The sequence below is a fragment of the Zingiber officinale genome, chromosome 2A, assembly GCF_018446385.1.
Source record: "Zingiber officinale cultivar Zhangliang chromosome 2A, Zo_v1.1, whole genome shotgun sequence".
NCBI classification, from domain to species: Eukaryota; Viridiplantae; Streptophyta; class Magnoliopsida; order Zingiberales; family Zingiberaceae; genus Zingiber; species Zingiber officinale.
The window spans coordinates 119209061-119226520 of NC_055988.1; the positions used below are offsets into that span (position 1 = coordinate 119209061).

Here is a 17460-nt window from a genome sequence, read left to right on the forward strand (position 1 = left end):
TACTACGGCGCTTCCATCTCATTCGAGAGATTATCGAGAGAGGAGATGTGAAGATTTGCAGAGTACCCACAGAGGCTAACATCGCAGATCCCTTGACCAAGGCTTTGGCACAGAGGAAGCATGATGGTCACACTAGGTCATTGGGTCTTAGAGCCTACACTGATTGACACTAGTGCTAGTGGGAGATTGTTAGCTAGAGCCCTAGAGCCAATCATTTGATGAATGTATTTTGGACTTGTTGTATTATATTCTATATAAATAAAGGCATTTGGTTTTTGATTATTATACTTACTTGTATTGGTGTCAAATAAACTAAGTATAATAACGTCTTTGAGTAGAAGGTTCTTACCTATATCAATCGATTGGTTGAATCGATAGTGAGATGATATAGGGAATACTACTCTTAATCATTCCTAGTCGAGTATTAACATTCAGGGACAATGTTAATGCAATAAGACAAGCATGTAGGTCAACTCGATGACTTGATCTCACAAGTCATGGATATAGAGATATCAAGTTGACACATGGGTATGCATTGGAGAATGTATACTGAATGACCCGCCATGAGAAAGTATCATGGATCGTTATATGAGTGGCATATACTTTCTCATGTGGCTATTAGTATGACTACTAGTCCTTAGACCTGAAGTCACCATGGATCCCTACATAAGGAGTTATGTACTTTAGTTTCGTCAAACGTCACCCGTAATTGGGTGGACTATAAAGGCGATTACTGGGTATGTAACAAATTATGCGGAGGGATGTGAGTGATGTAGATGGGATCTATCCCTCCTATATGACGGGAGTGACATCGATATTCTTGATAGAGTGAGACCACGAAGTGCATGACCATGCCCAAATGAGTCAATATGAGATATTGAGCTCATTTGATTGAGTGAGTCTACTTGGAGTTCAAGATTTAAATTGGTCAGAGGATGACACGGTCTATGCCTCACATTGATCAATCTAGATGTCTAGGATAGAAGGACACTTGTCATATATTGTGAGGAGTCACAATTAGTAGTCACAAGGTGATGTTGGATCTCAACATTCTTGTAACTTGGGTAGTAATGATGTATTGCTAGATACCGCTCATTACTTATGCTTCTAAATGAGTTTAGGGGCATTGCCAACGTTACAAGAACCTATTGGGTCACACACAAAGAACAAGTGGATGGAGATTAGGTTCATATGATGAACCAAGAGGATTAGATTCATGTGATGAATCAAATTGGATTAAGAGTAATCCTAATTGGGCTAATTGAGTTGGACTCAAGTTGATTCATGTGTTCAATGAGTCTAATTTAGATTATGACTCATTGAATCAATTTAATTAAGTGAATTAGATTCATTATATTAAATTGGCTTGAATTAAATGGTTGGATTAGATCAACCATGAGAGAGATTAAGTCAAGTTTGACTTGACTTGAGAGGAAGAGGAAGAGTCAAGTTTGACTTGACTTTATGCCACATCATTTGTGACTTGGCATTAGGAGAACTAATGATGATGTGCCACATCATCACATGTGCCACCTCATGGAGGTTACAACTATTCTCTTTAATGGCCTCTACATTAATTGTGATTAATGTGAAGGGGGTTACACCTCTTGTAGTGGTCAGCCACTCAAATTATGATGTGAATGAAAATTTGATTATTCATTCAATTGCATTCATGTGATCTTTTTCCTCTAGCCATTCTCTTCTCCCTCTCCTCTTCTCTTGGCCGTGAGTTTCAAGGAAGAAACAAGGTGAGTGGTTTTGAGTTTAAAGAAGAAAGGTAGAGTGATTGTCACAAAGAAGAAGAGTGTTCTTGAGATTCATTCTTTTTCTCTTTTCTATCTTCTTTTCCCAATCTCATCCGAGAGCACCAAGAAGTGCTAGCACACTTGTGGTGTTCTCTTCTCCATTCTTGTGTGTTAGAGAACACATCTTGTTCGTGTGGATACTTCTAGAGAGTTGTCTACTTTGACAACTAGAGATCCGGCATCTCCTTGGACAAGCGGGACTCGCGAAGGGCACGCATCGAAGGTATAAGATTTTCTCCATGTAGATCTAAGTGTAGATCTAGGTAAACTCGTACTCGTAGTTTTTTGAAAAAATTTTCTTTGCACGGATCCGTTGGCTAGGGAGTTTCGAGGTTTCCGTGACGCGAAAAAGCGGTTTTCGCGGCCCGAAAAACCCAACAGTATTTTTTTGGGAGTTACCGTATTAGAAGTATCTACTTATTCGACATAAGTTAGATGTCATGCATATTAAGAAATATTTCTTCGATAATATCTTTAATACTATGATAAACGTGACTGGAAGAATTAAAGATACTGCAAAATCATATGAGAAATTAAAAGAACTAGTTAACAAACCAGAGTTGCATCAGGATGAAACAACTAATAGATTTCCAAAGGCTTGTTATACATTGGACAAAGATAGTAAGCAAGCTTTATGTAATTGGTTGAAAGAAATCAAATTTCAGATGGGTATGCCTCAAATATGGCTCGATGCGTGGATATGAATAGATTAAAGATGTTTGGAATGAAAAGTCATGACTGTCATGTATTCATGCAAAGACTTATTCCAATAGCTTTCCATGACTTACTTCCTCAAAATGTTTGACAAACACTCAATGAATTGAGTCTATTTTTTAGAGATTTGACTGCGAGGTGTATTATGATGGATGATATGCTTTGGCTAAAAACAGACATTCCTCTCATATTATGTAAGTTGGAGTTCATATTTCCAAGTAGTTTTTTTGATTCAATGAAACATCAACCAGTACATTTACCATACGAGGCACAAATAGCAGGTCTTGTGCAGTACAAATCGATGTATCCATTCGAATGGTTTTTGAGGAAATTAAAAAATAATATTCGTAACAAAGCAAGAGTTGAAGGGTCAATATGTAATGCTTATCTAGTTGAAGAAGTATATTCTTTCTGCTTATATTATTTTGCTGATAGTGTGTAAACAAGATATCACAAGTGTCCTAAAAATTCTGATTATGCTCCCCAACCGATAGACCCATCGATGCTTTCTATTTTCAAGTTTCCTGGTAAGTCAATAGATGCATCACTTTCTGGATGGTTAACTGAAGAAGATACCATGCTATAAGAACATACATACTCTTAAACTGTGAAGAGGTCAAACCATACATAAAGTAAGTTAACTTCTCTAATCAAACATTTATCCACCATTTAATTATTTTATTTGATATCCAAAATTTTATATAATTACTTTATTTTCCAGCTTGTATGAACAATAACTGTATCTACAAAACCCATCACTTGGTGCAAGTGAGATATCTGCAAAGTTAGAGATCAAATTTACATTATGGTTTCAAATATATGTAAGTTAGAGAATGTGTGAAATTTTTTAGTTCATGTCTATTAAGAAGTATCCTAATTTATATCATAACTATTTTTATAGGTGAAAAACCATAAAATATCAAATGTGCAAGATGATAAGATAATGATTATTGTATCAGGACACCTCCATAAAATAAAGGTGTACTCTGGTTACTATGTTAATAGTCTTAAATTCCACGTGGCACAACGAGATTCATGGAGATTAACCTATAATTCTAGTGCTTGCATCAAAGGATCTATAGACAACAATAATACTGGTTTGATTACTATGGTAGACTTGACGAAATCATAGAGATTGAATATCCTGCATTACCTATAGAGGTGTGTGTTGTTCAAATGTCCATGGATGATTCGACCCCAAGAATAGGTACCAGAATACATCTAAATTATAATTTAGTTGAGGTTAATGCAAACAAAAGATTCAACAAGTTTGAACCTTTCATTTACGGGGTATAAGCAGGTCATGTTTTCTATCTTGAATACCCTATGAAGAGAAGAAGATCTAGTGAATGGTTGTCTGTTTGTTGAATCAAGCCTCGCTCGACCATAGAGATGTCGAACACAATCACTGCTCAAAATCATGATGCATTTCAGAATGATGAAGTGGAGAGACATTCAGTTGATTTACAACTCCAATCTACTTTTCAATTACTTACAGATGTTAATATCACTTACGAAGAGATAGATGATGGAGAGATGTACAATAGTGAGGATGAAGTTGAACTAAGCTCATCTAGCGATGAGGACATAAAAACTGTTAATGTTAATTAGTCAGATGTTAATGATGATTAAATATTAACATTATTATTCATCAAGTAAGTTATGCTTCCATATTATTTTGTATTTATATTATCATGTTTTTAAACCTTATTATGATGTGATGTGTTGTAATATTATTTTGTAGATATTATTATGGCAGAGCAGCAGGCTATATCATCTCGTGGCTATAAGGTCCTTAAAGTTATCAGGGTCTGATAAGTATTTTTTTTCTTATTAATAATTCAAGTTCATATATGACTTTATTTATAATATATTTCTTATAACTTAATATTATTTCATGCAGGTTCACTCTAGATGGCCACTGAGTTGTCACATATATCACTGGAAAATTTAAGGAATGAGTTTGCGAGTTTGGTACTACATGGAAAGCATGTAGACCAGGAGATGAAGCTGTTTTATTATGATAAATTTGTGGTAAGTAAATTTAATATATTTGATATTCTATAATATAGTTATCATTTAAACTAAATGTTTAACTTATAATTACAGAAAAGATATACATGGGAGGACGAGCAAGAAGAGAAATTTAAAGCTACATGGAATACTTACTGTGCCAAACTTTACAGAGATCATATGTACTATATGAGAAAGAAGGACACTAGGCCTGCGTATGTTTCTGAGACTATATGGAGTGCATGGATGACCACCTGGGCTACAAAAAGGTGGCAAACAAATACTGAAAAGACAAAAAAGAATAGAAATACAGAACCAGGTGGCCTGAGCACTAGAACAACTTAGCATATGTCAGGTCCCAGATCCATTGTTGAGCATGCCATAGATCTGGCAAGTATAATTTAGAATTATACTTTGTAACAAATTTTATATTTATTACCAAACTTGTATAACTTTATCCAAAATTATTTTGTATGTAGGAACGTGAGCTTACCCGACAACCCACGTGTATGAAGGTCATTCTAAAGACCCAGAAGAAGAAGGATGAGTCATTTGTTGATTCTCGATCTCAGACTCTACATGTAAGATTATTAACTTTATTGCATTTATTCATTTATATCTTGATTAGTATTTAGTAATACTGATCTAATTGGATATTATATTTTTTTATACAGCAACAAATGACAGATAGGGTGGCTTAGGCATCTCAGCTATCATCAGAGAGGGGAAAGTCAGTCTCTATCCATCGATGCTCTAAATGAGATTTATTATGATGTTATCGGTGGAAGGACAAAAAACTCTACCCTCTACGGCCTTGGCTCTCATGCCAAAGTTGCATTTGATTGTTCGAGGAATCTAGTGGGCTGCTATGCTAGTTCCTCTTCTTCTAGTGAGATGTAGTCTTTAAGATGTGAAAATCAAGAACTGCGTACTCAATTAAAATCAATGGATCAGAGGATGTCGACATGAATCAGTGGAGAGCTGATGAGGAGAAGAAGAGAGCCGAACATGACAAGAGTAATGAAGCTATTAAGGCCCAGATGTGAGTGATCATGGCTAATTTCGCTCTGACATCATATGGTTTTAAGTCACAGGAGACTCAAGATCCATCAAATGGTGATGATTAGCTTTTTATGAGGTTTGTTCAACTATACTTTAGTTTTTTATTTATCATATATAGATCGTGGTAATATATTTATTCTGTTTTGATATTATAATATGTTTTTTCTAAATATTTTATTACTATATGTTTCAGGAATCACGTTCGGTTCTATTTACATATTGACTCTTCATGTCATCATAAGCTCATTTTTGTTTAGTTATCATTTCATATAAAATTCGCTATACATATATATACAAACTGTTTATTTATACATTAATATGATCATTTTGTATTTGACTTTCTACATGATTTTCTTTATTATATAGTGTCCTTGTATTATTTGGAGTACTTTTTATTGCGGTATATATTTTGTAAACCTAGATTTAGATATAGATATTGGTAGATGTATTCTGTAGATTTGTTTCTTTTAAATGATTATAATTGTTTCTATTAGTATGAATGTTTGTTTATTTGTGCTTATGGATTGTATGAAGAAGAATGAATAGTTAAGATGTATGTGTTTTTATGTGTGGATTTTGTAAGTGTAATTATTTGTGTGTGATTGTTATATGATGTATGTGTGCAGATTATATTTAATCTGTCTGTATGTGTGGATTGTATTATAATGCCATCGTCTGTGATAGTTTTTGTATATTTGGAAATTGTATATAGGGAAGAGCATGTAAACAATTGAACTTGCAATTTTTTTTGATTTCCGACGGAATACAGACAGAATATAATTTCCATTGGTGATTATCGAAAATAAATGTCGACAGAAATATTAAATTTCATCAATATTTCGATAGATTACCGACGGAATTTGTATTTCCGCCGGTGTTCCGTTGGTAAAATCGGCTATTTTTTGTTGGTTTCCGATGGAAAAACATTTTCCCTCAGAGGTTACCCGATTGTTGATACAGTGTTTCCGGCAACTTTAACGACTATAATTCTGTCGGTAAAATATTAACGACGGAATTCCTTATTCCATCGGAAAATATGTTTTCGACATATTCTCTCCGGAGAGTTGTTTTCCCGTCGGTACAAGTATATACCGACAGAATGCCATAGATATTTTCGTCGGTAAACTTTTTTTTTTATGTGTGGAATAAGTATCAAATTTAGGGTTTAAGGTTTAGGTTTCAAATTTATGCTTTATGTTTTTCTTCCACTAAATTGTTCGTTTGTAGTAAATTTTGACCAAAAATAAAAGACGAATTTGGTTTCCATTCTTCTGGTAATCTTGTGGATAATAAATGTGGTAAAAGGTGAAATCGTTTGTCCTCAGCGCTCCCGCCGCATCCGACCACAGGCCATCACGAGGGAGGTAAATCATGACAACCGAGAGAACAAGCGATGGTGGGATGAATTGTACAAGGTCCGGATCTGGAGATTTACGCCCTGACAACTTTACAATTCGATCTCAGATAAGCATACCACCACTTGTGAATAATAAATGGCTCTTATACCAAGTTGTTCCTCCGCTTGTCGGCTGTCCGTAATAAATAGGTTCTTTAATTCATTCGATGATGTCGTTCGTGCCACGGCTATGGTTTAGATTCTCGTCCGATGCTCGAAGTTTTCTCTGTCATATCTCGCCCTCTGCGATAGACATGTTCTTGTTATTTCATAATTAAAAGAGTGTCCCAAATTATATCAATTATAAAAGGATGTTTTTTAAAAAAAATAATGAAAAGAATGTCCCACCGTATGCTTTATATCAAGAATAATACCTTTTATTCTGCAGCTGCTGCAACTATTTTTAAATGATTTTAATAAAATTTAAATAACTAGTTGATTGAACAGAAAATGATTAGATACATGATATGGTAGAGCAATGGATACATAGTGACCGCCTCTTGATTTTACGGTAACTCAAATCCTCTAGAGAATCAGAGGATCGTACATCTCAACTTTTAAATTGCTTGAAACCATACTTATGAAAAAGTCGTAAATAAGATCATACAGTCTATCAAAGAATAAAAAGTATTTGATCTTCAAACCAACAAACAGCAACTTAAAAAAAAAAAGAGAGATGCTCACTTGTTTTACTCTCACTTTTATATTATTTTTTCTCTGATAATTAGCTAGTTAAGTATTTTAACTTTGATTAGGGAGCACGAGCACCAAATTAACCTCATCCAAAGAACATCTATTCGACCAAATATCCATATTTAACTGTGATCCCTTCTGAACATTTGCACCAAAACTATACAGCCCTAATGAGATGGAGTCCTAGTGTCGAGAAAAAAAGTTCATTTTAAACTCTATTTTCCATTTATCTATTCATCCCGTCCGGAAGCTGAGTAGACAGCCAGCTGGTTAGGTAGCAGGAATGTTGACGAAGGAAAGCTTCGAGCTAGAAGCTGCGGACCTAGAGCTAGGAACTAGGACCTATGCACACCACAAACATATCTAACAGGAATGTTAGAGTGAGAATCAGAGAGGGGGTCCCTGACGCAGATACTCTGACGCTTAAGTCAGAATAGTAGCCGAGAGAAAAAAATAGAGAAGAAGATGAATAGTAAAGCAATAAATGTAAATGCATGTGCGTAAGTGTGCGTACATGACTAACAGAGATGACCCCCTTTTATACTGACTCTCATAACCTCTATTATAATGAGGAGTCAGAGAATGTCTAGTGTCAAAATATGTTGGGTAACAGAGGATGTACGGTAGCCGTCCACTAGGTAGAAGAAGGTTCCATTGCATGTGCATGTCAGAATAGTAGAATATTCCCGAGTAGCCATTATTCTCTGACATGTAGTTACGATTCTCTGATAATGTTGTCTCCTCAAGGTAGTCTGACCGGCTCTTGAGATGGCCAGGTGTTTGTTGGGAGCCATGCTCATGAGTAATAAGGAGCTGAGTCCCGAAGGCCTGACTGACACTAGGACCGACTGATTGTATGTCGTGAGCCATGCCCATGGAGAGTGAGGAGCTAAGCCCTAAAAGTCTGACCGTTATTGGGGCCAATCGGCTGTATGATGGGAGACATGCTCATGAGGAATGGAGAGCTAAACTCCAAAGGTCCAACTGACACTTGGGCTGACCCACTGTATGTTGGGAGCCATACCCATGAAGAGTGGGGAGACAAACCTTGAATGCCTGATTGACACTAGGGCCGATCCGTTGTATGACTATCTATATGTTGGGAGTCATACTCATGAGGAGTGGGGAGTTGAGCTCCGGTCCAACTGACACTAGTGCTAACCGGCTGCATGCTGGGAGTCATGCTCATGAAGAGTAGGGAGCTGAGCCTTGAAAGTCCAATAGACACTAGAGCTGACCGGTTGTATGCTGGGAGTCATGCCCATGAGTGGGGAGCTGAGCTCTGAAGGTCTAACCGACACTAGAGACAATCGACTATATGTTGCGAGTCATGCCTATGAGGAGTGGGGAGTTGAGCCCCGAAGGTTCAACCAACACTAGGGTTGACCAGCTGTATGCTGGGAGTCATGCCCATGAAGAGTGGGGAGCTGAACCCTGAATGTTTGATTGGCACTGGGGTCAACTGGCTATATGCTGGAAGCTATGCCCAAAAGGAGTGAGGAGCTAAGCTCCAAATGCCCGACTGCATTAAGGCCTACTAGATGTATGCTGGGAGTCATGCCCATAATGAATGGGTGTAAGTACCCTGTGATAGTTTTGATATGGTTAACTAAGTTAAGTTAGGTCCTATGTATTTGATCCTTATGTCTAAGTGTGCAGGAGCTTAGGAACACAAGAAGTCAAGCGGAAGACGTAGCTAGCGAGAAAGGTGGCATAGAAAAGGAGCTGACGGGCTCGATGCATTCGAGGGACGAGGTGCTGCGGAAGAGTACACCAATGGATGAGAAGGACATGCACAACGTTTGAGGGACAAGAAGTCGAGAAGAAAGTCTACTCGAGGAGAAGGTCGGAGTTGGGTTTGGGTGAGCTTAACTCTGGATAACTGGAGCATCACCCACGTGAAGAAGACCAGCCTGGTCTGCCTTGTGGAAGGCTCCGTCCATGGGTAAGAAGGAGCCTTCGATGCTTCATGGAAGACGCCTTCACTAGTCGTTACCTGAGGATAAAGTTTTATCCTCGACGGATAAACTCTATCCGATGGAAGGTGCCTTAGACCAATTTGAAGGAGCCTTTAAGCTACAGATAATATTTTTCAAGGGCTATAAAAAGACCTCTGGAGATAGAAAATATTCAATAACTTGAATAACAAGTCTTGTACTCTTTCCTAGTATTTCTTTTAAGCTGTCAACTTCTGTAAGAGGTTTCTCCGCCTGCAACGAAAGAGAATTCTAATGGATCACTTTCAAAGTCTTGGATTAACAACTACCTACGTTGTAATTAAGTAAATTTTGGCCTTCTTACTTCTTCCTTTTTGTTGTTCATTTTTATGTTTAAATTAATTGTGTTATATAATTAAGTTGAAAGATCAAGAAAGGGGTTATTTTTTACAGGCAATTAACCCCCTCTTGTTGGCCCTCGTTGGACCAACAAGTGGTATCAAAGCTCAACCATTTCAGAAGGACTAACTGTTGACTGAAATACAAAGACAATGGCTGGGCCCAACATCTACTCACCTAAGTTCGAGGGGGAGTTCACAATATGGAAGAAATGCATGGAAATATTTTTAAAACTAATTTTAAATTACTTTAAATAATTAAGTATGGTTTTATAGCCCCCAAGTAACTCAAAAGGAGGAATACCAATGGATAAAAAAGAATAAGCCAACTTTATAACGAACGGACAAGCCAAATTCCATCTGCTGAGCATGCTTTTTCTGTAGGAAGTCAGCAGAATTGACACCTACAAATTAGCAAAGAAACTTTGGTAGAAGTTCTTGGAGCTATACGAAGGTATGTCTGAAGCCATACTCGTAAAATGAGATCTGCTCCGGAACCAACTAATCAACCTCTAATTGAAAGAAGGAGAGTAAGTAGCACAACTACACGCCAAGCTGAAGGATTTAATCACCGGACTTACGAATATTTGAGAACAGGTAACAAATCGAGATTCTTTAAGGTATGCATTAAATGCTTTCCTTGGGACACAAAAATGGACATCTATACTAGATTCCTATTATATTTCAAAAGATCCAGAGGTAAGTTCTTTAGAGAGTTTATTTTCCACTTTAGAACTTTACGAATCTAGATGTACAAAATTAAAAAAGGAGCCTAGTTAGAACGTTGCCCTGAAGGCAAGAATGAACGATCTAGACTCCGAAGCATCAATCGATGAAGACGAAGCGACTCTAATGGCAAGAAAATTTAATAAGTTTATTAAATCTAATAAATTTAATAAGGCGTAGGCTAAGGAACATTCTTGGAGTAAAACGAAGGTCCGATACTACAACTGCAATGAAGAAGGGCACATTAAGGATGATTGCCCAAAGCTGAAGATGAAAGAGAAGAAGAAAGAGCCAGCCAAATCAAGGCACAAAAACTTAAAAGCAATAGGGGATGAGTCATCATCGGAGTCAAAAGTTGAAGAATATGTCAGACTAACCCTATTGACGAACTACCAAGGAGAAGATGAAAGAAACTCAGACATGAACATCGATGAAGGGGGAGGATTCTCAGAAGAAAGCTACAATAAAGGGAAAACATCATGATACGAGGTAAGTGAAGTACGTGCCCTATCTCTTGAAAAGTCATTTCAATTTATCAAGATGCTTTCTAAGAATATAGTAAAACTAGAAAAAGAAAATGCTAAGATAAAAATGACCTTAGCCAATTTATGCCCCTTAAAAATGTATGATAATCTAAGAGTAAAAGATGAAAAATTGAAAGTACAAATAGAAAAACTAGAAAATGACTATGTATGTTTGAATTCAAATATGTTTCGAAAATCAAAATTTAAAAATTATGGAAGAATTTAGTACGTCAAAAATCACCAAGGATAAATCAGGAAAATCCTTAGAAATTATGTACCTATATTGGGTTCTAAAATTTTTTATAAATTAAATTCCTAAATTTTTGAATTATTAGAATAGAAATTATTTTAATTATAAAAATAATTTTTAAGTAAATTTTTCTGTTTGAATTTCTTATTCAAAATTTTTATACAAGGACAGTATTTCTATTAAGGATTTTTTTTTTCAAAATTTTTTTTCTATTGATTTATTTTCTATGAAATTATCAATGCAAATCATATTTTGAAATTTAAAATTATTACATAGACTTATGTTTTAAAAATTTTATTTTTTTGATAACATATAATATTCTCTGTCAAAAGAAATATTTTAATTTTTTTTTTACCATTAAGTTATTTTCCATGAATTTATTAACAAAAATGGTATTTTGAAAGTGAAAGATAATTTCCAGACTTATTTTTGAAAACCTTTATTTTCCATGATGAAACATTATATTTTCTATTTTAACAAAAAAAATTCAAATATTATATGAATTATTACGAATTATTTTACCAAAAAAATTATTAATATTAAAATTTTAAGAAAATAAAAATGTAAAAATTTTTATTTTTTTGATATTAAATAATGTGTTTTACATATTCAAGAAAATTACCAGAATTTTTAGAGTTAAAAAATATTTTTTAAGATTTATTTTTGAAAATTAGTTGTTTTGCTAAAATAAATCATTTCTATTAGACTAAATAATATTTTTCTATAAAAATTTTTCTACTGGTCTAACTTAGTCTGTTTAAATTTTTCAAAAATCTTTAGGATTTTTTGAAATAGAAAAGTAATTTTTAAATTAGTTTTTGTCAAAACAAAAGATTAATTATTAAAAATAGAATTTGTTTGAAAATTATTTCTTAAAAATATCAGCCTACTGATAATTATTTTTGTGAATCCCTAGAAAATTATTTCAAAATGTTCTAATTATTTATTTTATTTATTTTGATTTTTTTATTGTGATCAAAGCGAGAGAAATAAGTAAAAGTTAAGAGGGGTTAAAGGGGAGTTAGGGATAATATTTTTAAATTTTAGAATTTTTATCCTTCTACTTAATTTCATTGTATTACAATTTTTTGTGATGATTACAATGTACTTTATATAATCATGTTTTATATTTTGTTTAACCCTAACTTTAACTTGGATTGATGCACATTAAAAAGAGAGAGATTGTAACACCCTATGGTAATTTTGATGTGGTCAACTATGTTAAGTTAGGTCTCGTGTATTTGATCCTTGTGTCTAACTGTGCAGGAGCTTAGGAACATAAGAAGTCGAGCGGAAGACGTAGCTAGTGAGAAGGGTGGCACAAAAAAGAAGTTGACCGGTTTGGTACATCCGAGGGACGAGGTGCTACGGAAGAGTGCACCAGTGGATGAGAAGGACGTGCATGATGTTCGAGAGACGAGAAGCTGGGTAGAAAGCCTGCTCGAGGATAATGTCAGAGTTAAATTGGGGCAAGGTCAACTCCCGATAACCGGAGTATCACCCACGTGAAGAAGACCAACCTAGTTTGCCTTGTGGAAGCGCCTTCCATGGGTTGGAAGGCGCCTTTAATGCTTCAAGGAAGGCGCCTTCCAGCCTATGGAAGGGGCCTTCACTAGTTGTTATCTAAGGATAAAGTTTTATCCTCGGCAGATAAACTCTATCCGATGGAAGGCACCTTAGACTATTTTAAAGGCACCTTTCAGTTGCGGATAATATTTTCCAGGGGCTATAAAAAGACCCTTGGAGTTAGAAAATATTCAATAACTTGAACAACAAATCTTGTACTCTTTCCTAGTTTTTCTTTTGAGCTGTCAACTTTTGTAAGAGGTGTCTCTGCTTGTAACGAAGGAGAATTCTAGTTGAGCACTTTGAAAGCCTTGGATTAACAACTATTTAAGTTGTAACCAAGTAAATTTTGGCTTTCTTACTTCTTCTTTTCAATTGTTCATTTTTATGTTTAAATTAATTGAGTCATGATTAAGTTGAATGATTGAGAAAGAGATTATCTTTCTTTTTTCAGGCAATTCACCCCTCTCTTGTCAGCCACTGCTGCACCAACATTGAGGAGCTGAGTCCCAAAGGTCCAACTTGTACTAGGGCTGACCGGCTGTATGTTGGGAGTAATGCCCATAAAGATTGGGGAGTTGAGCTCCAAAGGTGAGTGGTCCGTTCAGCTATGTACACCAACTTTGACCGCCACTTCACCTTGACTTTGACCATCATATAATCTTGATACCGACCCTACCTCACCTTTGGGGCCAGTTACAACGCGCCGTATCATCTACTATACTAGATAGGAAACCATGGATCTTTAATTAAGGTAAGTTTTTGGAGTTTTTTGTTTTTTTGAGACATACATTGTGATGACTGAATTTAGTAGTGGCAATTAGCGTGAGCTGTAAGTTATGAAATTAGTTTTCTCTAAGAGATTGTTCATTTAGATAATTCAATAATAGAATCATAATGCCCGCAGATAATGATTATTATGACATAATTCTCTGTAGGAGGAGATTGTTTGTTAGTATCTAATTCTTCAGCTGTCTCTTGCAACTGTTCCATTCCAGGATCGATTTTCTCAGCAGGCTTTATGCTCTCCTTTTTTTGTTTTCATGAAAGAAGGGGGCAAAAGGAGAAAAAAGAATAGCTTTTGCACCAAGAAAAAGGACTGCCTTTAAGCTTTAGCATTTGAGTTCTTGGCATAATATGCTCCTTGTTTTTCAATTTGGTGGCTAGCAATCACAGATGAAGGATGCAAGTACACAATCCTTTTCTTGCTCAATGTCTTTCCCTTTGTCCTCTTTGGTTGCTTGGCAGGAGTTTTTTATTGTTTAATGTCTTTGGCTAGCAACCACATTCTTTCCTTTCCCTTTTCTTCCTTTTACAACAAAAAAACAGGCTAATTCAATAGAAAGTTTTACATAAACTAAACTTTCATATTTTTACATCTATCTAACTATATATCTAACAATATCTGTATCCATTGCTTAAATTTGGCCAACAATATTAACTGAAACTCTTCTGCTAGTTCAACAAAACACACATGAAAATTCTCTCTTCCACAAGCACTAGAAAGAAGGCACAATGCTGTAGCTACCATCCGAAGGCTTGTGCTCTGCATCCGGCCGCTTCACGAACCGGCCCTTGATCCTCGGTCGCATCTCAGCGTATGCCTTTCTTGATGCATACCTTATGATCTTCTCGAATTTCCTAGCCTTCCTCTTCTCTCTATACTTGAGCACTTTGGCCTCCCTGTACATAGGAAACTGGGGTGCCATTTGCGGCAGTGGAGAGCAAGGAAGGAGCCTGATCGACCCCTCTGTTTTTGTAGTGTCCGGCACTATACTCGCGTCCATGGATGCAAAGGATACCTGAGAATGAGATTTTAGAATAGCAACATCAAAAGAGGACTCCATTGGATAAACACGGTTATGTACACAGTGAAATTTTAGCTCAACAATTGCTCAATTCAATAGTCATCTACTATAAAAGAAGGTTTCAGCTATAATTTGATAAGAGTGACTCACGCTGTGGCCGAGGGAATTGTCAGTGCAGCTGAATCCGACAATGCAATTCGACACTTCGTATTCCAACTCCAACCCATAGCCTTCCTCTTGCTGCTGCTGCTGCTGTAATTCTTGATGCTCTTTGACAGTTTGTAAGCAAAGAGGAGAAGGAACTACGCCCTCACTTAGATGATGATGGAGTTGATGTTCTTGATTGTGGATCTCGTTACAGGCGTTGTTGTTGTAGCCGACGAGGTCCAAGTACTCATCCACCTGATCGACACCGAATAAGGCCGCAGGGGTGTCGCAGTTCTTGGTATTGATCAATAGCCACGACTCTGCCTCGTCCTCGAGTACGTGGTGGCGGTGCTCCTCCTCTGTCGAGGTGAGGTAGGGGGTTCCGGCGAGGGGGAGGGGGAGGATGGGGACGCGGTGGTGGCGGCGGGCGAGGGGGTTCGCGGAGTGGACCTCGGCGTCGCATGCGGCGCAGAGCGCGGCGTCGTCAGCTCGGCAGGCGAGCGCTGCCGGGGCGACCGTGCACGCCTCGCACACCCACACGCGCTCATGCCGCGACGCCACGCGGTTCGCCGTGTGCACCCGCGCGTCGCACCCGCCGCACAGGAACGCCGCGTCCGCCCGGCAGTACACCGCGCTCGGCTCCGTTCGGCACGCGTCGCACCCCCGAGCGCCGCCGCGGCCGCCAGGTCCGCCGAAGCCAGCGATCATCGAGTGAGAACGACGGCGGAGACACGCGGCGCCCTCGCGATCTCTGCGATTGCACAACCTCTCGTGCTCATGGGAGAAGACACTCGAAGGGTGGATTTGGATTTGCGGCGGCCTTCGCCTCCTAATAACACTGCGACGACAGAAAAAAGGAGAATCTACGGTCGACACGTGGAAGGCAGGGAGAGGATGAGGCTCGGTCTAGTGGTAGGCCGAGCTCCAAGGCGGCCGGGCTCCACCGCAGGCCCCGCCACCTTTTGGCTTTTGGAATCAAATGGTCGCGTAGCGTGATTTGGGAATCCAACGAAAAAAAGCTGTGAAATAAGTGAGAGAGTGTCCACTCATTAAATTCTCACTCCTTCAAGCTTGATATAAAACAGATGCAGCGACCATGGCTTTATGCCAAGTGAGAAAGAAAGAAGACAAAGAAGAAAAACAAAGAGGAAAAGAGGATTCCAAAAGGGTGCTGGATTTTACGGCCATGGTTGCAGGGTTTGGAACCTCGAGGAGCGAATGCTCAAGGCAGTGAATGAGGAAGATATTATGACCTCTGAAAAATCTATCACCCACATGGATAAAGCCATGAAGCATAAATATCTTTGGATCATGCACGTAAACATCGAGAGAGACAATGCAATGCTGTTTATATGGTTCGAACAACATCCATGGGGTTCCATAGACTGAGTGATAAGGGGTAATCAGGAAAGACCACGTGGCTGAAGAGGTCAATTGTCTTATCAAGATAGCCATTAAAAGTCAAACAGTAAATGTACTCTAGTCTTGATCACTCTCAGTGCTCGACTCGGGTTCCAACCCGACCTCTACTCCCGATACCTGACTTGGGTTCCGATATGATTGGTATGGCGAATAAGGTAAGACTCCTGCAGTTGGGGTTGGAATCAAGAAAATTGGTTGATGTGTCGGTCAAAGTCAAAGAGGTGACAACCTTTGGGACTAACACAGTTATATGGCTCGGTCAAGTAGTCTAGCCGATTAGACTTTTGGTCCGATTGAACGCAATTCTCATGGTTCGGGGAAATCCCAAGCCGGACTGTTTTAGTTCGATTCAGAAGCACACGGTCGCATGACTCAACTGAGAAATCTAGCCGAGCCAAGTCCTCAAAGAGACCAATCAAGTCCCCAAAGAGGCCAAACTGAGTTTCCAAAGAGACCGAGCTGAGTCCTTAACAAGGTCGAGTCCTCAAGGTGGTTTACATCCCTTCACCGTGTTGACCCCCTCTGAGAGCAAGGTCCAATCAGAGGACGGAGGGGATTTAGCCGGCCTATCATCCTATCATTATAGCACATTAATGGCTCATCAACTCAACATTCCTTTTTGGCACTTTACGTAACCGTCGCCAGGGAATCAGGGATATATTCCCTATGCAACTTGTGTACCGAAAGCTTCTACCCTACAAGGCACATGAATTGCAGACCTATTTTAGGAATGGTGTCAGAGTGTCATAATGGTCGACCATATTTTAGTAATGTATCGAGATTCATACAAAGGAGAAATAACATAATATAAGGGGGTTTTCATCTACAAGCGTAGGTACGTGAGGCTTCGCTATCACAGTTCATTGTTAGTAGTTACTATTCTTCATCTTCTCCATCACTGTTTGCCTAACTTGAGCGTCAGAGTGTCTGTGCTGGGACCCCTCCCTGGCCTAGTGATTGACGTTTTCTTGTTTCCAATTATTTTCCTTGGTACACAGA

At 37.9% G+C, this 17460-nt stretch overlaps 1 protein-coding gene across 1 annotated transcript; it reads right to left on the bottom strand.

Moving 5' to 3' along the window:
• Window positions 1–14476: 14476 nt before the first annotated feature.
• On the bottom strand, window positions 14477–15863 carry LOC122039946 (zinc finger protein CONSTANS-LIKE 2-like). The gene is made up of 2 exons (XM_042599357.1): window positions 15043–15863; window positions 14477–14886 (listed from the first exon to the last, which is right to left on the bottom strand). The coding sequence occupies exons 1-2, from the start codon at window positions 15745–15747 to the stop codon at window positions 14584–14586; spliced, it is 1008 nt and encodes a 335-aa protein (XP_042455291.1). The 5' UTR covers window positions 15748–15863; the 3' UTR covers window positions 14477–14583.
• Window positions 15864–17460: the final 1597 nt, after the last annotated feature.

Bases quoted from the DNA above. Each gene is read 5' to 3' on its own strand.
- LOC122039946 (XM_042599357.1), bottom strand. From the start codon at position 15,747: ATGATCGCTGGCTTCGGCGGACCTGGCGGCCGCGGCGGCGCTCGGGGG. The intron at 14,887-15,042 runs GTGAGTCACTCT...TCTCATTCTCAG, and splicing joins ACAATTCCCTCGGCCACAGC to GTATCCTTTGCATCCATGGA.